General features: G+C 41.3%; 1 protein-coding gene across 14 annotated transcripts in view; it reads right to left on the minus strand.

Moving 5' to 3' along the window:
- The window catches only part of KIAA1217 (KIAA1217 ortholog), a 531277-nt gene that overhangs the window by 44561 nt on the left and 461023 nt on the right, over positions 1 to 25693 (minus strand). For 11 of the 14 annotated variants that reach the window (XR_007772456.1, XR_007772455.1, XM_050938988.1 and 8 more), the window contains 3 exons: positions 15408 to 15512; positions 14810 to 14859; positions 5916 to 6085 (listed from right to left, as the gene is read on the minus strand). Coding sequence is in view for 12 of the 14 variants with exons in the window: in XM_050938988.1 (XP_050794945.1) it covers positions 5916 to 6085; positions 14810 to 14859; positions 15408 to 15512 (325 nt within the window). In the remaining 2 variants the exon portion in view is untranslated. The remainder of the gene's footprint in view (positions 1 to 5915; positions 6086 to 14809; positions 14860 to 15407; positions 15513 to 25693) is intronic. The other 3 variants (XM_050938987.1, XM_050938997.1, XM_050938999.1) reach the window with 1 other exon arrangement.

A 25693-nucleotide genomic window follows, 5' to 3' on the forward strand; every position in this document is an offset into this window, starting at 1 on the left:
CGCTTAAAGTCACATTTTTCAGGAACATAACTACAACGTTAAGTGAAGAGTTACTGTATCTATTTTTAGGTTCAACACTGGGGCATTATCTTCTGTCTCAGCAGTAAACATTTCTCAACACTATTACAAATAGAATTCCAAGTGTAACAGCCCCCTGGAAGGCCCGATATTACCGACTTTCCATGGCTTGGGTCTCCTACTTTCAGTTTTATTGAGGTCATAACATGAAAAGTCGTAAGTGAGGCTCTGTCCAGTTAGCACATTTAGGATCTGTGTAGGCATGAGAATGATTCTGTGATCCTAGCAATGTTCTAGATACAGGGTAAAAATTTCAAAAGTGCCTAAGTGTCTTAGGAGTCTAGTGACTTAAGCATTTCCCACTGACTTCAAGATTTTATTTCCAAACCCTATCTGGATTTCCACCATACTGAACAAAAACACAACAGTTTTCATAAGAGCATTAACAGTATAACTTGAAAAGAAATGCTGCTGCCTAAAAAGCCTGGGAATAGTCACCCAGTCTTGCAAAGATGTTCAAGACAACAAAACCACCTCAGAAGCTGACTTAGGAAGGAAAACAGAAATCTGAAATTGAAAAGGCCTGTTACGTCACTGTTCATCTTTCCAGTCAGTGAAAGAACTAAATAGACAAGTCAATACATTGCTTCTGGCTTTCCACATTTGTATTATCCAATCTGTCCTCTGCTGTGCACTCCTACCTCCCCATTAACATCAGTGGGATGCACACTGAGGGGAACGTTAGCTCTTCAGTGATAAGGCTCTGGATGTCCAGTGTGTTTAGGCTGTGAAGATTAGTCAGAAAAGTTGGGAAATGTTTCCTTTTTTTTAAATTGTATGGAATTCTAAAAGTTTGCAGCTGCTAAATTCCATACTAAATCATTTAAAAGGCATTTTGTATATGTTATCGCTCAGTGTGGGATCAGTGTTTTGATTTACATTGGTGTAGGCCAGCATGGTAGTTTGAGACACACAAATATGCTGTGGTGCAAGGCATCTAGACTTGGGAACTTGTTTCTTTATTCATAGCTCATATACATACATATTTGAACCCTGAGGTCGGAGCAGAGGTCAAGGAAGGGTAACATAAATAAAAAACTATATATAGCCTATATAGAATACCTCTTATATAGCACTTTTTACCATAGGTCTCAAAGAACTTAACAAAAGAGAGAACCATCATCTTACAGGTAGGGAAACTGAGGCACAGAGGTGACCTGACATGCCCAAGGTCACCCAGCAGGCCAGTGGCAAAGTCAGGAACAGAATCCACATCTCTGGAGTCAAAGTGCACTAGATCACATTGCCTCAAGATAAAAGCAAAATGATGAGGTCAATGGAAGGCACATGTCATGTTACGTTTCATATTTTTTATTATTATTACAGGTGACACAGGTAGTGACACCGCTTGATAAGGCTGCCCAACACTTCCCATTACGAGATCCAAGATCTTTTTCCCAACTCGTTGTAGCTAAATTAGCTCCCATCATATTGTATGTATAGTTGGGGTTATTTTTTCCAATGTGCATCACTTTACATTTATCCACATTAAATTTCATTTGCCATTTTCTTGCCCAATCACTTAGTTTTGTGAGATCTTTTTGAAGTTCTTCACAATCTGTTTTGGTCTTAACTATCTTGAGTAGTTCAGTATCATCTGCAAACTTTGCCACCTCACTGTTTACCCCTTTCTCCAGATCATTTATGAATAAACTGAATAGGATTGGTCCTAGGACTGACCCTTGGGGAACACCACTAGTTACCCCTCTCCATTCTGAGAATTTACCATTAATTCCTACCCTTTGTTCCCTGTCTTTTAACCAGTTCTCATTCCATGAAAGGATCTTCCATTTTATCCCATGACAGCTTAATTTACGTAAGAGCCTTTGGTGAGGGACCTTGTCAAAGGCTTTCTGGAAATCTAAGTACACTATGTCCACTGGATCCCCCTTGTCCACATGCTTGTTGACCTCTTCAAAGAACTCTAATAGATTAGTAAGACACGATTTCCCTTTACAGAAACCATGTTGACTATTGCTCAACAGTTTATGTTTTTCTATGTGTCTGACAATTTTATTCTTAACTATTGTTTCGACTAATTTGCCCGGTACCGACGTTAGACTTACCGGTCTGTAATTGCCGGGATCACCTCTAGAGCCCTTTTTAAATATTGGTGTTACATTAGCTAAATTCCAGTCATTGGGTACTGAAGCCGATTTAAAGGACAGGTTACAAACCTTGTTAATAGTTCCACAACTTCACATTTGAGTTCTTTCAGAACTCTTGGGTGAATGCCATCTGGTCCCGGTGACTTGTTAATGTTGAGTTAATCAATTAATTCCAAAACCTCCTCTAGTGACACTTCAATCTGTGACAGTTCCTCAGATTTGTCACCTACAAAAGCCGGCTCAGGTTTGGGAATCTCCCTAACATCCTCAGCCGTGAAGACTGAAGCAAACAATCCATTTAGTTTCTCCGCAATGACTTTATCATCTTTAAGCACTCCTTTTGTATTTCGATCGTCAAGGGGCCCCACCAGTTGTTTAGCAGGCTTCCTGCCTCTGATGTACTTAAAAAACATTTTATTACTTTTGGAGTTTTTGGCTAGCCGTTCTTCAAACTCCTCTTTGGCTTTTCTTATTACACTCTTGAACTTAATTTGGCAGTGTTTGTGCTCCTTTCTATTTGCCTCACTAGGATTTGACTTCCACTTTTTAAAGGAAGTCTTTTTATCTCTCACTGCTTCTTTTACATGGTTGTTAAGCCACGGTGGCTCTTTTTTAGTTCTTTTACTGTGTTTCTTAATTTGGGGTATACATTGAAGTTGGGCCTCTAGTATGGTGTCTTTAAAAAGGGCCCATGCAACTTGCAGGGATTTCACTTTAGTCACTGTACCTTTTAACTTTTGTTTAACTAACCCCTTCATTTTTGTATAGTTCCCTCTTTTAAAATTAAATGGCACAGTGTTGGGCTGTTGAGGTGTTCTTCCCTCCACAGGGATGTTGAATGCTATTGTATTACAGTCACTATTTCCAAGCAGTCCTGCTACAGTTACCTCTTGGATCAGCTCCTGCGCTCCACTCAGGATTAAATCTAGAGTTGCCTCTCCCCTTGTGGGTTCCCGTAGCGGCTGCTCCATGAAGCAATCATTTAAAGTATCGAGAAATTTTATCTCTGCATTTCGTCCTGAAGTGAAATGTTCCCAGTCAATATGGGGATAATTGAAATCCCCCACTATTATTGGGGTCTTAATTTTGATAGCCTCTCTAATTTCCCTCAGCATTTCATCATCACTATTACTGTCCTGGTCAGGTGGTCGATAATAGATCCCTAATGTTATATTTTTATTAGAGCATGAAATTTCTATCCATAGCGATTCTATGGAACATGTGGATTCGCTTAAGATTAAGTCTGCTCTCTCAGGACAGTACCTGGACCCTCACCTTCAATTAAATCTGTTTGGCCTTCACTTTTTGGACTTGCAGTCTCCTGGCCGTTTTTGTCACGGCTGGGGGGGGGGTGCGGGGGCTGCCTCCATGATTGGCAGCTCTGGCAGCTGCATGGGGTTGTGATCAAGCTCTTTGCTTGTAAATAGGACAGACTCTCGTCACTACCACCCTGCCTATGTTCAGTATGGGGTTTGTAGATCCCATTGCACAGGGCTTGTGTGAACTAATGGGTCTTTTTCATCTGCGATCTTTAGGATTCCATTATGTTAATTAATGGTACCTTGAAGACTAGATTCTGAGTTGGTGGTGTGCCAATTTTTTAAAAAAATTGTTACAAGTACTGCATCTGTCCCTGAGTCAATGTGCCAATTTTTGTGCTTGTCAGATGGTAAGCTCTTGGGAGCAGGGACTGTCTTTTTGTTCTGTGTTTGTACAGTGCACCATGGGATCCTGGTCATGACTGGGGCTCCTAGGTGCTCTGGTAATACAAATAAATATTATTTTTTCTAATCCTTCAGAATTATTTCTTTTTCTGTTGATATGTGAAAGACTCACAAACAACAGAAGAAACTGACTGACTGTACAGCAGAAATAGCGAAACTGACAAAACACAAAGCGCAGTCAAATATATTAACTAAACAAACAGGAGAAAAAGAGAAAAATGCTTTTTTCCTTTGATGTCTTTTCAGGAAGAAGTGTGATTTATAAATAGAGGGTGCCTTTTTGGGTTAAACCAGTATCTGTCTGAAAAACTGTTAGCCCTGTTTAAAGAACGTGAGGGGAAAAACTGCTGCATTCCGTTAACTTATGACAGAGAATCTCCCATTACAGTAATTTTAAAATAGTCTATGTGAGTAACATATAGGACATCTCAAACACAGGACCTCTCAGGATTGTTAATATGCCCAGTCGCTACTGGAGTGATCACTAAGAGAACTGCACTGAAATAAATGGAGGGGCTAACTTGTCATAAATGGCTGCATAGTCCTAGAAACCTTTCTCAGAGGCTGCCCTGGAAGGTACATATATGATAGAATAATGCAAAATTACTTCCTGGGAGAGAGACTGTGAAGTGTAACACAACATCCAGCTGGGTATACAAGATATGTTGATATCTGCATATAGATGGGCAACACTATTAAGAAATATATTAAAATGCATTTGTATTCCAGGGACTTATTCAAGCCTAAATGAAAAAGTAAGCACATGGATATAGCAGCATACACAAAATCACCTGCCTGATCCCATCTCCTCCTCTCCAGCAAGCTAAGCAAAAGATATAGGACCACCTCTTCATTCACAGGCGCACTCGCTTTACTATTATTAATCTGACCCTCCTGTCCCCTCCTCAGCTAGTAGTCACCAATATTACACTTCCTGTCTAGGTAAGAGTGCAAAAGGCAAAGCATACTGTGTATTCTAATCTCTGCTAATATCACTCTATTCCATAATAATAAACCAGAATTGCAAAAGATTTGAGGTCACTTTCAAGGCGGGGTGTCCTGAATGGCAGAATGTTAGCTGGCTGTTCCTCTATCCAGATGGATTTACAAGAATAAATTTTACATTTCCTGTGATGAAGTATTTATCTAATATATATGCCGCATTTGTCCTTCAACTTCCAGTTAGGCAAAGGACTAAAGAATTGTACAAATATTTCCACAGCGTTTGGGGTGAGCAGTATGTATTCATATACTTTAAAATGAGTGTGTGTGTCATATAGCCTGCTAGAACTTCTGAACTGACATCTGCAGTCATCAGTAACATTTGAGAACCTCTCTCAAGTTGTTTCTCATTGTCTCTGAAGTGCTGACACTGTGTAGGTCATGAAAGCATTGGTCAAATACAGACATACTATAACAGAAACAGTCTTCTTAGCTCCTACTACATGATTCTTTCTCTTTTTGTCCTAGAGGAGGTTGCCACCTACTTTCGGTTTCTGAAAATCAAAGGCCCTAAAAATTGTACAGCTCATTCACAGACCCAAAATTATTATTTGGCTTCCTCATAGCTGAAGTGTTCATTCAGGAGGGTGAAAACTACTAGGTGATAAGATCTTTAGTAGGGTAGAGACTGCGTCTTCATACATGTTTATGTATGGCACAATGGGGACCTGATCTACCTGGAGACTTTTGATACTACTGTATTATAAATATTGAATTAATAACTAATAATAATAGGCAAGAAGTTATTTTTCTGGCTCTAACCAATACTATAAAGGGAGATACTTTTCTTGTGAAAGGTGCATATGTTATAACAGTTTGTACCTGTCTCTTTGTGCCTTTTGCTTTTCCTTTTTCTCTATCACGGTAGTACTTAAAACAACACTTACCCAAGCAGCAGAAGACAGAAAAGGCATTGAAAGGCACAATGTCTTACACTCTAATCCACAGGAAAAGGCTTTCAAAACTGGGACGTGCTCATGCAAATGAAGGGATGTGACCATACCTGTAGCTGCTTCATCTGACGCAGCTGCAGCCGAAGGTCTGACACATTGCATCTCATATCATGTAGGCTGACTTGCATTGCTGGGGAGCCAACGGGTGCAGGGTGATTGATGATGGTAGTTGAATCAGTAGTTGCTAATGAATTCTTTCCACCGGACATGTGAGCAGCTCCTGCAAGTAATACCAGCAAAACTCTTTAGTTTACAAAAAGTGAAGGTCCAGATGCATTTTCCTCCCCACTGCGAGCATAGCAGATTCAGCTTGTATCTTAAATGGATGAAGATAGCTAATTTCAGACTTCAGTGCTCATCGGGGCGGCTCCAGGCACCAGCATTCCAAGCTGGTGCTTGAGGCGGCATTCTGCAAGGGGCGGCAGTCCCTGTTGTTTTGCCCCCAAGCACCGCGCCGAATTGCCACCGCAGAGGGCGGGCGGGGCGGGTGGGGAGGCAGTCCCTGTGCCCTTAGAGCAGCAGGCGCGTTTACGCGGTGAGGGCAATTTGGTGGCAGCTTCTACGTTTAGCTGTCCGTGGCGGCTTCAGCTAAACATAGACGCTGCCGCCGAATTGCCTTCGCCGCGGAAACATACCAGCCGCCCTAAGGGCACAGGGGTTGCCCTGCCCGCCAGCGGTGGCGATTCTGCGCGCTGCTTGGGGCAGTGAAACCTGTAGAGCCGGCCCAGGTGCTCATTATCTATCAAGTGGCTGCGATTTCTGCAATCAATATGCAACTTTGAAGTGAGATATCTGAGGGCCTAACTGTGTTGCAACTTCAGCCATGTCGGAGGATCTCGTTACCCCAAACTGGTTACTACATGGTTCCATTTTCTAGTACAGATGGGAGAGTAACTGTAACTGCAAGTCATGCTGACCACTCGCTGGACCATTCCATAGCAAACAGAACTGTGCTGGATCCAGGTTTGGAGATAGTTATGTTCTAACTGGGCCCTCCCAACATGGCTAAAATTGTAGTGTAGGGTTAGGCAGGCCATCCATCCAGTTTTAAGCCCGATAGTCCTTTTTAAAAAATATAATTTTGTCCTCTGTCTGGTACAGAAATAAAACTGGACATGGTTTTGTGTTGGATCATGAATGGACAATACCATTTTGAAGAATTCGCTGCTCTGCCCTCCAGCATGACTACATGCGGTCATGCTGCCGGGGATGAGGCAGCAATGGCATCCTTCATGCTGATGGGGGTGGGGGACTGATGCAATTCCTGGAAGTATCGGAGTATCCAGCATTCTAGGGGTGAGGCAATGCCCACCCTATGTAGGGGCCATCTGAGACTGACTTCATCAGTACACACAAAGATCCTGCACTACCTATTTGCTGACTGATTAGCACGGGAAAGACATTTAACCAAGCACACAGGTATGTGGAAAATGAGCACAGGAAAACATCCTGGTCGGCTACTCAGTGACTAGTTACATGTTCCCAGTCAGCAACTCCACAGGCTTATTCTTAAATAGGGTGATCAGATGTCCCAATTTTATAGGGACAGTCCCGATATTTGGAGCTTTGTCTTATACAGACACCTATTATGCCTCCACCCCTTGTCCTGATTTTTCACATCTGCTCTCTGGTTACCCTATTCTTAAAAAGTTTAAAAAGAGTAAAAGCAGCAAAGGTGCCACAGGACTCTTTGCTGCTTTTACAGATCCAGATTAACATGCTACCCCTCTGATATAAAAAGAGTAAGCACCATACTCTCAAACCAGAATAAAATGGTGGCACAACAGACACTATCCAATTGTATACTGCCCCCACTAATCTGCCCATCCCCTCATCTTCGATTGCTATCTGTACACAGAATTGCATTTAAAACCAGCACTGGTCGTGCAGGACTCTACACATGATTTTTAAAACAATCATAGAAAGCTGTGAAACTATGTTCTTAACAAAACATTATTCCTTGATCAAGCATCAAAGTTAGGCCAGTTCTTTTTACATGCATAGTAGTTTTCTTTATGTAATACAATTAAATCTGAAATCAGCAGCCAGTATTCACATTACATCTGCATTTTGACATTTCTCACTTTTAATTGTCGTCTTAGTGTTTTTTCCCCTGAAACAGACTCATTTTTTGAATAACTTCACAGTATTATGTTGCCTTGCACACCCTGCTGGTCACAACAGCAAGTCAGTCAGTCCCTTGTGCACAGAGTAAGAGGATAGTACCTCTGCAGGTTTCCTGTCTGTTATACATCTGACACTCCCATTCCTCCTCACTCCAACCCCCTCCTCCACTCTCAGGAAAAACATACAGCCTGCATAAACTGAAAGCAACTTGTCAATGACAGTAGGAATCCTTCCTGTGCATGGTAGCTTAGGTTACTATTTGCTTCACTCATGTCCCGCTCTATGACAAGTGTAATGAAACCAAACTAAAGCTAGAACTGCAAGCTTTTCTTTGCTTGTTAAGGGTAAATCCTGAGTGCAGAGAGGGACACTCTGCACACCACACCCACTGCATGAAAATGAACCCTGTGGACTTACATTTACACCCAGTCCACTAATCATTAATTGGTCTAGCCAACTAGCAAAGCATGCATACAGAGATACAGCACAGCCTGCTGCAAACATGTTGTTCCTTTGGCAACAGGTGTGTATGTGCCTTATCATATTATTTCCTCAAATCCTTCCCACATGGAAGATGTTTGAAAAAAAGGTGAATTGTCCATTTTCTGATGTCTCTCTTTGTTTTCATTTAAAAGGAGGAAAGGGGGGGATTGTAAAAATCATGTTTAAGAGTTTATTTAAATATGTAAAATCAGGAAACAAAGCAGCAAGTCCTGTCCATAAAAGCATATGCATAATGGACTGCACCCATGCAGTACACTGCTGTACCATACCATCGACTTCCTTATACATGATCTAACCCCCGGCTTGAGGCTGTAATGCTATACCTTACTTCAACATCCTCCAGTTAGATGCCACACATTTTTGCTACACTTTAGCATCATTCAATACTCTCTTCCCTTCTAAAGAGCTCCTTTACAAAATGCAGTGCTTGAGAACTAAGCAGCTTTTGTGTTTATTGCTATCCTGTGCACATTTCACACTACAGTTGAATATACATCAATACTTATCTTTGTATCTGCCAATATGTATGATGCAGCTTTCTTTGTAGGGACATCTCACTTTCTCCATCCCATATGCACCATTTTTTTTGCATCTTTTTAAGAAGAATATTAAATTCACAGACAATACAGACAGGATCCCCAAAAGGTTCTGAAAGCTGTTCTCTAACAGTTCAGATTCTTAGCCACAATACTGAGCTTTTTATTTTTTTTAAAAAGCCTACCCCTTTAATCCCTGCCCCAGGCAATAGCTCCCACAGTTCAATTGCCAAACCAGTGATCAGACAGGCAGGTGTATACCATAAGCACGCCTGAAAATCCGGCCCCCAACCGGTACATATACCTCCCACACTTGCCTGTCCTCCTTGTAACTAGAGCTGGATTGTGATCCGTTTCCCTGAAAGACAAGTGCTCACTCGTTGACCAATCTAATCTCTCTTCCTTCTTGCCACCTGGCTGCCATTCCCTCTAACAGGTAAGTCTTGTTTTCTGGTGTGCCACTCCAACCACTGCCATGAGCCTGCACTAGCCGCTTGTTAGCCATGGTACCCATTGCTTTCTCAAGCACTACAGGGAAGCACTTGGAATATGAAATACTAGTATAGGGCAGGCTCTCATCAGAGCGCTCTGGTGATCAGTAGTTGGTTTCCACAGACTGGTATTTCATCAAAAAGGAATAAAAAGGCATCTGAGTGAGAAGATAGTTGGTATGGGGAGTGTAGTTCTCTCTCTTGGAAGCAGGGCTAGGCTATAGGCTGGTAATTAGAAGGCCAGTTAGACAAGGGGGAAAAGCCATTTAATACAAAATATACTTTGCACTTCTACAGTGTTTTGTATTGAAAACCTCCAAGTATTTTACAAAAGTTAGTGAACAAAGCTGAATTGCAGCCCCTTTTTTAAACCGAGGCACAGAGAGGTGAAGTATCTTTAACATGCTCAGGACCAGACAGGTAATCTGTGGCTGAGCACGGAATAGGACCCAGACTTTAGACTCATAGTCCTTTGCTAGAGTCACAAGACCATCATTCTCCTTCCATTTTACTATTCTTCAGAACACATTTATTTATATCCAAGCCACTAAAGGAGGTTGGGGTTTGATGCAGACTAGACTGAAGAGAAAGATAAGGCCAAATACAAAGATTTTTTGAACTGGGTTGCCCATCCACTCGTTAAAAATAGCCCTCTTGTATTCAAATATCACTAGGGAATACAGTGTCACGATCATTTGAATCTCAAAATACTAGAATAGAGTCCACCAAACAAAATAAAAACATTCAAAGTTAAAGCTGCAACTTCACCACTAACAAGCTGTGGCTCCCAGATTTTGAAGGGTTCCCTAAAGAGCAAATCATTTTACATATATACATGTGACTTTGCCCAAGTCAACCAGGGAGCATAAAGGATCACGTTTCATTTGCAAGAGTCAATAGAGCTCAAAGCCTGGCATGGTCCACTTTCAACAGGTGTATCCATGAGAGAACATTTTGAAGACATAGCTCATTATATAAAAAAATCACAAAGGGCAGGATCTCCACTGCAATGTACAACCCACCAACAGTGATGGATTAAGACAAGTTCAAACAAAAACATTGTATGCATTATGGTCTGTCCTCCCCAATAAATAACAATTTCTTGAAGTACAGAAAGAATCATATTCCACCTCTTTTTAGGAAATTCTCATGGTCCCTTCCTCCCACCCTTCAGGGAAATAGGCAAGTGGGATTGGGCCTGTAGTTCTTCAGTAATCTGTGCCTTCTCTATCCCCGCCACTTGAAAAGAAAAATAGAAGGGAAAGAATGAGGGTGAGTGGGTGTTTGTTGGTATGCGTATGTCTGGGAGAGATATAAATCAATAGACAGAATATTTCTAATATGCTTTCTATTTCTAATATTCTAATTTCTCTTGGTTTTGGGGGGCTGAAGTGTTTTATAGGGACATAGTTACGGGATTCCCATTCACGTCAGTGGGAGTTACACAACTAAACTTGTGGAAGATCACTGTTTTTTTTAACTCTTTTGTGCAGTTTATTATCATTTCTGTAATGTGTGTAACAGAGTTCTGCGAAAAAACAGAATAGAGACTAAAGGAAAAAACCATGATAAACAGACTTTATGACTGTAACAGTCTCATTTTATTTATTTAATATTTCAAGCTAAAAGATCCAAAATGTTGGCAAACTAAAAGGATACTGCATACTACTTTTTGGTTTTCATGAAATACCATATTCAAAATAACAATATTAAAGCAGAGAGAGGTACTTGTATGTACAATTTGGTTTGAGTTTGTTTCCAATCAGCCTTTCCCATATTATTTCTGTCTGATCAAAGTCTCCTGTCATCAGGATATTTGATGTACAATATAGTGTTGAACTATATTTCTGAGTCACTTTTTATCTTCCACAGCTGTTTTTTTGTTAAGGATGGGAAGCAATTCACATTTCTGCTTACCAGTGCTCTAGAAGGGATTGCTCAATCAGTGTTTTTTTATAGCTCTGTCTTAAAGTGGTATTTGAAATTACTAAAGATGATGGCTATGTTTGCTGTAGTTAAGTGGAAGTGTATATTTTAAGAGGCTATTGCCTAATGGCCATACCTAATCCATGTCAGGGATCGGTCAAAACCAAACGAGAGTCAGCAAAACTGGTTTTGGAGGGTGAAGGTATGTTAAAATTCAAATGTGCAGAGGAAAATAAAGGCATTATTTAGCATAAGTTGACAACCTGAGCTGAGCTATAAAGGAAATAGGAGCTCTAATTATCCACATACCTTGGAACACGTAACGCCTTGAACAGAGGCAGTCCTTGCTTGGTCAGACCAAAGATTATTGTACTGTGTAAAGTTTTCATATATAACCATAACTTATAACTCAGTAACTAAACAGAGTTTTTCTGTAGAGTGTATTTTGCATACCCTTTTATTTAAGGGGTGCCCCCTCTTTATTACTACCCTATGCCAGTAAAATCTGATTTTATTTAAGATCAGAGGAATTGGAACTGGGCTTAGTTGGCGACCCTCATAAATCTGAACTCTGACCTAGGGGGAACTTAGTGACAGTAGGTAGCTGCATGAATACAAGGTCTCAGGCATGGCGGGGTCATGATCTCCATCCCTGAACAGTGCTGTGAAAAAGGTTTGTGTGAGTTAGTAAAGGCACAGAGACAGCCAGACGACCTAAAAGGTACACAGTGCCATTACAGCAATGCAATACAAAGATGGGTAGATTTCAAGTTTCCAGTTATTATAAATGGTTTGTTAATGTGTATGTGCTATAATACCAGAAAAAGAAACCTTTCAAATTGTTCAAAATATATGACACATCAGTCTAGTGGGAATGGGCACAGCATTGGCTGCCAGGAGAGATTCGGTCATAAGACTGGTTTATGTGGTCTTGGGAACACCTCCCTACATCAGTTTCACCACCAGGAAAAGGAGAATAAATAATACTTGCCATGGCTACCTAGTACAGGCTCTGTGAAGGGTAATTAGTGATTGTTGTTACCGTGCTTTGTATTTGACAGGATCTATGTGACTGCAAAATATTATCTGTTTTTATCATATAATGACAATGAACTGGGGAAGAGGATAGGAATGTTATTGAATATGATCCTATTGCAGCTTCCTAGAAAGATAGATTTTCTCTAAGTTGCCTGAAAGTACTGAACAGCCACTTTTTTCTTTACAAACTATACTGTTTTTATACCAAAGAATATTGTCCAACCTATTTAGGGCGAGATCCTGACTTGAGTGGGGTTCCATGTAGGCTCAGGGGTTCAACTGGAGAGATGCAGTTCTAGCATCAGGCTCTTAACTTGTTCTCTGCTGCATAGGTTCAATATTTTCTAGTTCTGGTCTGTTTTTCTATTGGCTATGTTCAATCCGAGGTATACTGCAATTCTAGGGAAACGGAATTCTTGGAGTTGAATTAACATCACCACTGGAATGGCTGGTGAGTGGTTTAATAGATTTGCTAATAAACTATAAGGTTGGCAACCTGTATTTCATGCCAGAGCAGAGTCCTCTTAGGTGGGACAGTGTCGCTAGCAATTATGGAACTGCTTCTGCTTGCATTCAATCCACTGTAACAGACACCCACACACAGGCCCAGAAAGAGACAAATTAATGAACGCTGCTGAAGACTGCTATAGCAACTGACACTTCTGCAAATAATTTAAAGAACTGTAGTTGCATGGGTGCTTATGTTAGCTGGCATGTTCTTTTGTAATATCCTTAACCCATCCCTCAAAATTGCCCAGAATGGTGACTCTAAATAGGACCTAATCCTGATTTAGGGACTGATGACTACCCAACACATTTTAGGAGGATACCAGTAGTTAGTAACAGATCAATGTGGCTTATCTTGCCGATTGCTATGTTTCTTAGCATTATTATATCTAAAGTATCTTATTGCCAAACTACCCTTACAGAAAAATTCCATGGAAGTTAATAGCGATGAAATCTATAAGGTTCTTTAGAAATGTAACATGGATCTGTAGCGAGTGACTAAAAATCTATAGAATTTAATTTAGAATTATACCTTGTCATAGGGCTGGTTTGTTTGCTTTAAATACCAACCAATAAAATTCTACATCAGCGCTAGAATTATCTATTTAATTCTATAGGAATGCTTAAACATCCTACAGAAAGGTTATAATTCTCTATTAAATTATATAGGACATTTGCACAACAGATAAAATCTTTTTTTCCTTTTACTAGTTGACAATTTGGATAGGTTAAAAAGGTATTCAATAGTATTTTAAAACATCTCAATATGCATAAATAGGGTTTTAGTAACAATGCAAGCAATGAGAGCCTGGTCTGCTCCGGAGCTGAACGTGGGATCATAGAGTCTCCTCACTGACTCTACTGGCTGCTGCTCCTCTCTTTGCAGGAGCCAGTCTGCACACTCAAGCCCACATCACTGCATTGGCTACATTTGGGTGACATTTTCAAGTTTCTTTTCCAACCATAAGGGACAGAAGCAATTTTTAAAAATAATGTAAGCAAGATGCTAATACCCTCATACGATTCAGAGCTATAGTCATAGGCAAGTTCCTATGTCTTAATCCTGCCTTGTCTATGGCTGTATCTAAACTCTGCAGAGGGAGGGCCCAGCAGAGCACATGCGGTCATATTCTTAATATCTGCACAGTCTGCTGTGCGCGCTATGGGATTTTGACTCCTCACATAGGAAGAGCTTGTCTTGGGTGGAGTTTGTGAGGATACCAGTATTTTTTTTTCCCCCGGCAAGTCCAGATTGGGGATATACATTATAGGAGACATGCATATGCAGTGAAATTCACTCCTTTTCAGAAAACCAGCACAAGGGCTATGCCTTACCTAAACCTTGTGCTGGCTCCCTGCATAGGTGTGAATTTCATTCTGAAAGAAGAATGAATCCTGCCCCTTTAGAGTAACCACTGGTAACAAGGAACTGATTGGTTCTCATATCCTTTGCTTATAGCAGGGGTCCTTAACCTGGAGTGCACACACCCCCTGGGGGTGCGAGATTCCCTTTCTGTGGGTGTGAGACATGCCAGATTTTTTTAGAAGGTAAGTCATCAAAAACACAAATTAAGCACGGGAATGTAAGTACAACTAGTTTGTTTCATCGAACCTATGTATTTATTAACAGGTGCGAGAACTTAGTTTGAGAACCAAAGGAGTGCAGGCTGCAGTAAAGGTTAAGAACCACTCACCTATAGCCTTGCTTCTGACACTATAGTTACAGTGAATTCCCATAAGATGTTAATATCTACAGGACTCTGAGTTACGGTGTAGATTGATGTATTCTGTACAATTAAAAAAGAATGGTCTTACCTGCGCTGTCAGTATTGCTCTTACTGGACATGGTTTTCACCATCTTCTCACTAAAGAAAGAAAGAAAAGGAAAGTCAGCTTTAAAATTTCCAAAATGGAATTTTTCTTGCAAGTATCTATTTAACCAACTTTAAAGGATTAGCTTTACTGTAGATTTGCAGTGAGGTTTATTACAACTAAATAAAAATTACCCTGCTGACCAAACAAACTGGGTTTTTGTTGTTGTCGGGTGGTTTTTTTGGTTTTTTGTTTGTTTTTTTATTTAAATTGTGGGTGGATTGTGGACTTGTTTTCGTTTTTTCAAAATAAGCTTTTAAATACAGGTTAAGCAAAGGGGTACATTTCCAGCACTAAGCACAGAGATTTAACCATATTATTCCTGTTAACATCAACAAGAACAATGCAGTTCAATCTCCATTCACTGGCTGGAATACTTTTCCCACTCTGCCTAACAATCCAGCTCTTATCAAAAGTGATAAAAAAAAGTTTTTAAATGTTGAGCGTTCGGTCTTCTGTTATTACATTAAAAGTTTAATTTTGCTAATTGATCATTAACAATAATTACAGAGAAACAGATTTAATGAATTCTTTTTTTTACCTAGAAGCATCTTTGCTATTACTTGTATTTGGCCCTTTAAAAAGCGCAGACTGAACAAGACCAGTTAAACTGGCAATCTGTTTCTCCATGGCTTGCATCCTCTCTCTGTAAGACAAGAGAATCGTTTGTTAAAGCCGGATATATTTGCTTTCAGACTCATTTTTCTAGATGAATGATCATCACAGGATTGGAAAGATGTTTGTGCAAAGGCTCATGGGTATCAATTTGCATACACCTTGTTAAAAAGGTGGCTACATCCTGGTTTTAGACAAAGTGTCGTACGATAACAAACAGACAATACAAAGACATCTGCATGGGATAAAAAACAGATGATAAAAAGTATAGATTTAATACAGTGATCTCATGAAAAAGGCACTTAGCTCGTCAGCTAATACCTCCTGGAAACTATTGCAAATCATCCTCCTCAGAAACAATTCTGCAGCTATACATATATTTTCCTATGGTTTTTTAAATCTCCATTGGGACTAGAGTTTTACCTGAGTATAAGGACTACAGGATTAAGGACTTCAACCTCCTTGTTGCTGGCATTTTAACTATGTGCAAAACCAGAATCTTTGCTTCAGAAGCATTTAATCTGCTCCAGGTGTGTGCTTCCTACCCAATTTCAGAATCCTTTGTATTTGACATCACAGCTGTCTGCTGTGGAAATGATTGCAATGTCACAATCACAGGCATAGGACTTCAGGTAAACCAAGAAGACATTAACTCTAAAATGAAGAGATCCCATTGTCATGCAAATATCCTAAGTAATTTAAAAAAGCAGGTGAAAAGAAAGAGAGAACAAATATGGTACATAAGGGCTATTGTCAATATTTTCCTTGAAGTGCTGGTCTGTATTAAACAACAAGGATCACATTTTTGGATAGGGAAGCTGGATGTCCACGCACAATTGTGTACCTATATTTGCACTTGTAGTAAACACGAGTGTACATACAAATCAGGTAAATGCCCATGCAACCAGCTCAACAGGTTCCAAAATAGCAATTTGCACACACAATCCCTTGATTTTCACATGTCATCATGGTAACTGCCTGCCTGTAGACACATAATAGCGTATGGCCTCAAGTCTGCCTTTCTGAAAATTTGGCCGTAAATATTTAATACATTTAATGTTTTACACATGTATAAAATGTGGCATGACACTATATTTTTATCTTTACTTCCCTAGAGAAATCAGTGGGACATCAGATTAATGCTATTCCAGAACATGCTAAGAATCATCCGAAAAACAAGAAGATCAGTTACAACCCCTCTCAAAAGATGAGTGGCCTGATATAGCAGTGGCAATCATACTGCTTTGCAGAAGATTTTCACAAGAGAAATTGGGACATTCATACTCTGGGCCACTGTAAACTAAATGGTTGGGGGGGACACATTCAGAGTTAGGTTTTTACTACCTTACCACATCCACATGCCATCTAACATGGGAGCTAGGCATATAGCAGTGCCTGCTCTCAGTATCAGGTTTCAGTTCCAGCTTCAGGTTGGTTCCATAAAGAATACTAGTTGGTATGGGAAAGTCAAGCATGAGTTTCAATAAATGGCTGAAGCTAAACGAAGTGATTGAAAAGATGCCAGCACCCCTGCCACTAGTCACCAGAGATCGCCTCACACCTACTCCGGACATGAAATTCCACTTTGCTGGGAAGCAATGAGCTGCGTGGAGCTGTGAGAGATTCTGCATCTCTGAAGCCTCCATAAGACGATGTCAAGGAAACAGGACACCAGAAACATCTATGACAGACAAGATCCTTACTGAAGGCTGAGCAGACACAAAGAAGGAGAGGGATCAGTCAGCTGGCATCAAGGGATAAACTCTGGTGTGTCCGGTCATTGCTTTAAATCCCTCCCCCCCACCTTTCATGCAGAAAGGCTACTTTAAGGCCACGCCCTAAAATGTTAATGAATCTGACCTAATTTATTTTAAATTAAGAAATATGTTGCATCATTTCTGTTTCCACCATTATTTATTTCAGAGCTAAGAAAAGTGCTTCCAACTACAGTAATCTTTGAAACCATCTAGTGGAACAAAGAGCAAGCACTACACGTCTGAGGTAAAATTATTCTAACAAACTTTAATGCAGTGTTCCTGTCACTTAATAATGAAAGCAGTTTTTCAGGTAATACCAAAAAAGCCTTTCTGGATCCAAACTGAACTGAAAGAAGACTATCTGCTTTACTAACATATAAATAACACTGTCTTTCCATCTCACATTTGACAATCTGGAAACAATTTTATTGTTCAAATTAAATTATGGCAATGCAAAACTAATAATGAAAGGTAAGGAAAATACATTTTTATGAGAGAGGAGGCAGGCTGGGAAGTAGAAGACGATGAGGAATCAACTTGTGCAATCAATAGCCCATCTTACTGTCACATGGTAAGAACATTAAGGATGCTAAAGAATGCTACATTCAGTCCAGAATTCTTTATTTTGTAAAAGACCAAGCAGGATTTTTTAAAGTGGTTCCATTCTTATGTCCATGTATTTATTATGATCATCTAAGCCAAAAATGTCTTAAGTGGGTGCCAAAAATTAAACATCTAAACTGATATTTAGTCAACACAGTAAAATTAGCCTGATTTTCAGAGAACTCACAGCTCCCACTGAAGTCAATGAAAGCTACAGGACCTTTGGAGATCAGACTACTTCTATTATGGTGCTGAATATGAAGTGCCTGAGTTTGATTATTTTTCTTTTAATCATTAAATTCTCTGAATAAAAGATTGCCATCAGACCCTGTCACAGGATTGTACATAAACATTATGACAGCTGGGTCTAAACAGGCAGATGATCTATAGCCAGTGATGCCTGTGACTCTGTAATTCCAGCTACGGTCTGGAGAAGAAAAATATGCTTTGGTATCCTGTCCCCCTCCCGTCTCCTACGGAGGCAATGTGCTGGCAAGCTTTCCTCCCTGAGTCAGAGGGGGGTTAGAAATAATGTGTTATTGAGACCCCAGTGGCAGGTTGGGATGCAAAAAAAAAAACCCAGGAGAGGAGGAAAGAAGAATGCATTGCATGGGAGCAGGAAAGAGATGAATGTGCTGCCGCAGCTTTCCTGAGGACTCCTCCAACCATCTTAGTGCGAAGGAAGAATGTGCCCTCATCACCCCATGTCCCAAGATTAGCCTCCGTATCCCCCACAGCAAGGGGGAAGGGGAGGGTTGCTTGTTTTCCACTGTTACTAAAGCAACTGCACATTTTGACTGTACAAGAATAAAAAGGAACTTGCTTGCATTGTTTGGTATGATTTTCACAGGAACACTGGGAGAGCCAGTTGCTGAGAGGAGAAGGGCAGGGGCAAAGACTGAACATACACCCAGTTCCAACAGCTTTCTCAATCATTCTCGGCACCTCCTGCACAAGCAGCATGATGCCTCAGCAAAGCAAAGTACTGCTGGAGAAATTCCTCACTATTATTCTTCAGGCATGCAGTTTATAATTCTCTTCCTAGCCAGTTGTTCAGAAAACAAGACTGTCACAGCCTCACCAATCTCACTCTCTGAGAGAAGCACAACAAATACAAAACCTTGTCCTTCTGCAGCCCAGTTACTGACAGTTCTGAGGCTTTAGATTCTATCATTCAGTTTATTTCTTGCGATTCCATTGATCTTTGTGTAGAACAAGTCATCACCTGTATTGTAATTGGTTGGGGGTGATTCTGCACTGGGCATTACACTCTGCTACACTGATATCCTTTTCCCACTGGGAAATATCCAAGCATTACTTGTATGTTCCTTCCCTTTCCTGGGGGCATCTTTTATGTTCATACTGTAGAGGAGCTGCCTCCTGCCTGGCACAAGCACAAACTAGAAATTCAATCATGCAATCGTTCATTTATGTTCACTGTCTACCCTAGGCTACGTGTGCAAACTACCTTGAATACTCATATTTAAATGGCTCTTCAGATATCACCCCAGGAGATACTTAGCATGTTATCCGAGAGCAGGCTTTTTCAATGTGATGACATTTTATGTTTAAACCAAGGTACAGATTCTATACAATTCACCAGGGACAAAGTCAGATACAGGAAAAGACATATTTTCTATTTAACCATGGGAGAAGAGCATATGTAAAAATTTTAACATCATAAAAATAGGCTAGTAATTTGTGTATGAACTGCTTCTAGGCAGAGGGAGAGCTTTGCATTTCTCAATTCCCAATTAAGAGTGGTATTGACAGACCTCACCTGAACTCTCTTCAGCAGGCAAGGTGGCTGGGATGCAGGAACTCCAGGGAGGGTGTAAAGCAAAGTGTAATGGGAATACTCAGCTTGCTGCACACAATTAAAGAGATGTTTGATTTCCTGCGTACATTATCATGCATCTCAATCATCTTATAATAAAACCAGAATCAACCTCTCTCACCTATACGGTAAATTAAAAGGAATGCTTTTAAACACTACTGAGTGCAATAATCTTTGCCAATTCTTATACATGAGCAATTATCCCACATCAGCTATAGGAAGTGGAATGTCTTATCTTGGTCACATTCCTCAAATAGCAGGATGCCAAAGTGCAGGTGCCATTCCCCTATACAAATCATATGGCTCATTGGATGAACTGCTTGCAGAGAATCTATATGTGATTCTGCCCATCCACAGAGAGATATCACTGCTAGCATTCTTTCTGGAGATACAAATTAGCACATGCCTTTTAAAGGGTGCAGCCTGCACTGCCTTCTGTAGTTAGCCAACTCTACTGGCAGGTATGAGGACAGAGCTGTGGCCACTACAACACCTCACTCTTTCTGGAGAGGCTAGTGCTAACAAGTGGTGACAGCATGGAGTAGCAGCTCTGCTCCCCACCCTGCAGTCCCTGTGCAGGAGCCTATGGTAGTGAGAAAACTTCTCAGAGATTTTCCTAACACACCTGGTCTGAGCCAGCCACAACGTACCTTAGCCTTTTGTGTGTGGGAGCCAAAAGTGAAAGCCTAATCAGAAAATACTCCTACCACCAGAAAAAACTTGCTTAAAATTAGCTACTCTACTACATTTGATTGCAAAGTGTAAGACAAGGAAAGACCGGCAGGATGTAAATTGGATTGGTCAGTTATCTCAGGTTGATTTTGTCCAAAGTTATCCTGTAGCTAGAGAGTCATCTGGCTAAAGGGTTGGGGGATGGGATGAGTTTGCAAGATCTTTAGGCCCCTGTCATAAACAGATAGTTAAGGGTTAATGTCTCTTTTATCTGTAAAGGGTTACAAGCAGTGATCCTGGACCACCTGACCAGAGGACCAATCAGAAAACAAGATACTTTCAAATCTCGGTGGAGGGAAGTCTTTGTTTTGTGTTGTTTGTTTGTCTGTTGTTCTCTCTGGGTTCTGAGAGTGACCAGACATACCTACAGGCTCTCTAATTTTCTGTTCACATACTAAGTACAAGTAGAAGGGCGGTTTAGTCTTTTTGATTGTTTTCTTTATTTGCAAATGTGTATTTTGCTGGAAGGATTTTAATTTGTATTTGTGCTGGGGGGAAGGCTTCTCTCTAGTGTCTATAAGCTGAAAGACCCTGTAACCCTTACCATCTTAATTACAGAGACAACTTTTACTTTTTCCTTTCTTTTATTAAAAACTTTTCTTTTTAAGACCTGATTGATTTTTTTTTCCTTGTTGAGGCTCAAGGGCATTGAGTCTGTACTCACCAGGGAATTGGTGGGAGACAGGGAGAGAAAGAGGAGGGGGGAAGGTGCATTTCCCTTTGTTTTAAGATTCAAGGAGTTTGAATCACAGTGATCTTCCAGGGTAACCCAGGGAGGGAAAGCCTGGGAGAGGCAATGGTGGGGGAAAGGGTTTACTTTCCTTGTGTTAAGATCCAGAGGGTCTGGGTCTTAGGGTCCCCAGGGAAGGTTTTGGGGGGACCAGAGTGTACCAGGCACTCCAAGTCCTGGTTGGCGGCAGCACTACAGGATCTAAGCTGGTAATTAAGCTCAGAGGAATTCATGCTGGTACCCCATCTTTTGGACTCTAAGGTTCAGAGTGGGGATTTATACCATGACAGCCCCATCACTGTAACACTTCCTCCTACATGCATTCCTTATTGCATTAGTGATGGGGCTCCCACTGTTCACAACTGTGCTGAGGATAAATTAGATAAACAGCTTTTCTGGTTCAACTGCTGCGTCTGCCCATACTCAGCTGTGTCATCCAACAGTGGTTTTATGATGGGAACGACATGCAATATGGCCTTGGATAAGGCCATCATATTTAGCTTGGTATCTAAACATAAGCTTCAAGATGTGAAATGTGACTGCATTAACTAAGAGAACCACTAGCTACTGCTTTCTTTTTTTTCCCACTTGACCTTAACATCCATCAGGATTCTTAGGTGGCATAAAAAGGCAAAGGCAAAAATATGAGTTCAGAAAAAGTTTAATAAACCTCAGAAAATGGTATTTTTATTGCAGGGAAAATGTGTTGCACAATTAAATTGGCATTTCAGTATCTGATGATAGTTGAGTAACAGCACTGATTATTTATATAGTAATACTAAATATTCTGGAATTTTACAACACTTAAGTGTTGTTTTATAAGCAATGTAAATAAATAATAATGCCATTTAATCAAGTTAATTCGGATTAACTGTTGAAAAAATCAAGATCACTTCCAATTTCTCAGGATTCGTACATCTGCACTGCCTACAGTCACCTCCAGAGTTAGCCACCACGAACCAGACAAATGGGCCATCCAAAAAATATGAAACAAATCATCTTTAAAATTGCACATAGCCACTCACTAACAAAGTAAATTATTCTTCTTCTGAGCCTCAGATTTAAGGGCTCAGATAAGGGCTTAAAGATAAAACAGTTCAATCTGTTACACTGTTTGCATTACAATCAACATGGTAGGAGACTTTTAATATCTCTTTTGCATAAGAAAGTTCAAACATTTTAATTTTTTTTTAACTTCCAGGTGACACTTGAACTTTTTTTGCATCATTGTAAAGCAAAGTTTGTCACACGATTGTTTTGACAAATGAATTAGTCCAAGAATTAATTTGGTGCTCAGGTACCTTGGAAGGAGATGCCTTGGAAATAGCGGAGATAAAATAAATAGAAGAAAGAGAACTATCTACAGCAAGCCAAACATTAAACCCTCAACATTAACCTTGACAAACTTGTTAGTTAGGAGATTGATTTCCACAGCATATAATCAACATGGGAAAGTCCAAAGGGGGAAGATGGGAAATATTTTTGAATACCTTTCCTTGGCCCCAATTCCATCCCTGCTGACATCAAAGTCCCAAAAGCAAACGTCCCATTGTCTTCAGCAAAAGCAGGATGTGGTTATTAGAGGTCAAATACATACAACATCCAAACATGCTGGTGTAGCACCAGTTTCTTTCTACCTGCTCATTTCATCCCAGGAAACAGAATAATTCAAGGAGACTTGCAGAGGGAAGAGAGATTTAGTCAAAATTCTGTCCACTTAAATTTCTTCTCTGCATTTATGCTTAATCAATACATTTTATCTGGCCAAAGCGCTTAGGATACTACTACTTCAAGGTAAGTTCTAAGAATAGGCAGTGCAAATCACATTTTTTTCTTTTGAACACAAATTAGATTGTGACAGTATTAACAGCAGCTCTTAGATGGCTGGTTTGAGGTTTGCAGAGGCCTCAAACCACTTTTAGTCATTTTAAAGGGGTCTGTTAACTACAAAATATCTACATAAAAGATGATGAGACCACTGAGACCTCCGCTGTCCGACCCCTTAGGAACTGTTTATATATGTGCAAAGTGAATGTAAAACGCTACCATTCTGATGTGGTGTGGCTTGCACAGGTGTCAATGAGCACACAAGGTACATGGCAGTGCAGAATCTGATCCTCCAGATGGATTCTGTCCTCAGGGCCCCAACCACTGACATTAGGGTTGCTAACTTTCTGGACTGAAGAACACTGAACACCCCTGCCCCGGCCCCCACTTGCTCCATCTCCCCACCCCCACCGTCGCTGACTCGCTCATTTTCACTGTGCTGGGGCAGAGGGTTGGGGTGTGTGAGGGGGGAAGGGTTCTGGTTGGGGGTGTGGGCTCTGGGGTGGGGCTGAGAATGAGGGGTTTGGGGTGCAGGAGGAGGCTACAGGCTGGGGCTGAGGGGTTCGGAGTGTGGGTGGGGGTGCTAGGCAGTGGCGGGGGCTTGGCATGTGGGAGGGGATATGGACTCTGGGCTGGGGGCATGGGCTCCAGGGTGAGGCCAGAAATCAGGGGTTCAGGGTGTGGGAGGGGGCTCCAGACTGGGGTAGGGGGTTAGGGTGTGGGGTAAGGGCTCTGGCTGGGCGTGTGGGCTCTGGGGTGGGGCTCGGGTTGAGGGGGGTTTGGGGTGCAGGAGTGCGAGGGGGGGACAGGAGGTTGGAGTGCGGCCTCAGGGTTTTGGTGTGGGAGGGGGCTCAGGGCTGGGGCAGGGGAGCGGGTTCATAGTGTGGGCTCTGGCTGGTGCTGACCTCAGGCAGCTCCCGGAAGTGGAGACATGTCCCTCTGGCTCCTAGGTGCAGGGGCAGCCAGGGGTCTCCATGCACTGGCCCTGCCTGCAGGCAGTGCCTCTGCAGCTCCCATTGGCTGCAATTCTCAGTCAATGGGAGCTGCAGAGCTGGCGCTCATGGCGGTGCCTGTGACGCAGGCAGGGGCAATGCATGGAGCCCCCCGTCCATTCCGGTGCTTAGGAGCCAGAGGGACATGCCAGCTGCTTCCGGGAGCTTTTAGTGGCCCAGTCAGCTGTGTTAACCAGAGCCACCACGGTCCCTTTTTGACTAGGTGTTCTGGTCAAAACCGGACACCTGGCAACCTGAAGTCCAGCTGACTTCAATTGTTCTTGCGTATATGGGTGAAAGTCAGTCCCATGCAGAGGGCTGGCATGAGACCTGTGTATCACTTAAGTCCCACATAAACCCTCACCAAAGGGCTTATGTAGGACTTAAGCGCTGTGTAAGCCTGTGAATTTTGCCACACGTGACTCAAGCCTGATCTACACTGAGGGAGGGGAGCTAAGTTGGACTAAGTTACGCAACTTCAGCCAGAAAATAGCGTAGCTGAAGTCCACGTACTTAGCGCTCCTTACTGTAGTGTCTTCACTGTGGTAGGTCAACTGCTTACTCACCTCCTGTTGACTCACCTGAGCCTCTCGGTCCAGTGGAGTACTGGAGTCGACGGGAGAGTGCTCGGCGGTCAATTTATCACATCTTCACTAGATGTGACAAATTGGCCTCCGCTGGATCGATCACTCCGGCGTAGACATGCCCTAAGGGCTGAAGTATCAGGCCTGTTATTTCTCATTTGATCGTGACTGTGCTGCTGATAAAACATGTGGGGTTTACATACCTTCTGATTAAACTATAGCTGTGCCACTTCCCATTGCCAGATATAAAGATGCTTCATCAGCTCCATTATAATTCTTGCCTGTCAGCTATTTATAACTGAGCTGTAAATATTCAGCTTAAGCATCCTCAGCCAGGAGGCACTTTGTATTATTTATTTCATTTAATACAATTGCAATAAAAATTGGTTTTACTGTTTATGAAATTATGGAAGGATTATTTTAATAACTCTTCAGGCACTTTCTAGTTGTATAACTCAAAACATATCCTAAAGTAACATTTCAGAGGTCAGACAATAGACTAATTTGCATTGATTGCTTTTGGTATTTAGAATGATTTTTTAATATAGCCCAGACACTCAAGGTTTAAAGAAACAAAATAAAACATGAGTGCTTTCCAGTGTAATTTTGTTAATAAATAGTGGGCTGAATTTTAAATACATGTATATATTTAGAAGAGCTATTATGCAAATATTGTATTCATAATTTTAAGTGCACTTTAGGGACAATAATCATTGCTAGTGCAAAATTATTTGCAAATTTACTAGTGTATATGTGTGTGCGTGTGCACACATGCATGTGTGTTCATGCATGTGATTACACTTGGGAGTATCCTTAAGTCTTATGCTGAACTGATCCTCTCTCTAGTTAATTACAGTTTGAGGAGACTCATTCTGAGCCTGTCAATCAGATGTGTGGTACAAGTCTGCTCAGGCCTCATTTTAAAGCCCAAACTGGACCCAAACCAGACTGGAGTGTGTTGAGTCATTTTCAGACCTGACCCAAAGCCGGTATTTCCCTCTGAGCTTGTCTCAGCACACTGCTGCCTTGGGGCTCATCCTTGCGGCTCAGCATGGTGAGGATTTCCCACTCCTCACACCCCATAGACGTGTGCTCTGTGACTTGTCAGTACACTCACTCTGTAGCATATACAGCGCAATAAGGTGGCAGT

Source organism: Gopherus flavomarginatus, chromosome 2 (genome assembly GCF_025201925.1).
Source record: "Gopherus flavomarginatus isolate rGopFla2 chromosome 2, rGopFla2.mat.asm, whole genome shotgun sequence".
Lineage (NCBI taxonomy): Eukaryota > Metazoa > Chordata > Testudines > Testudinidae > Gopherus > Gopherus flavomarginatus.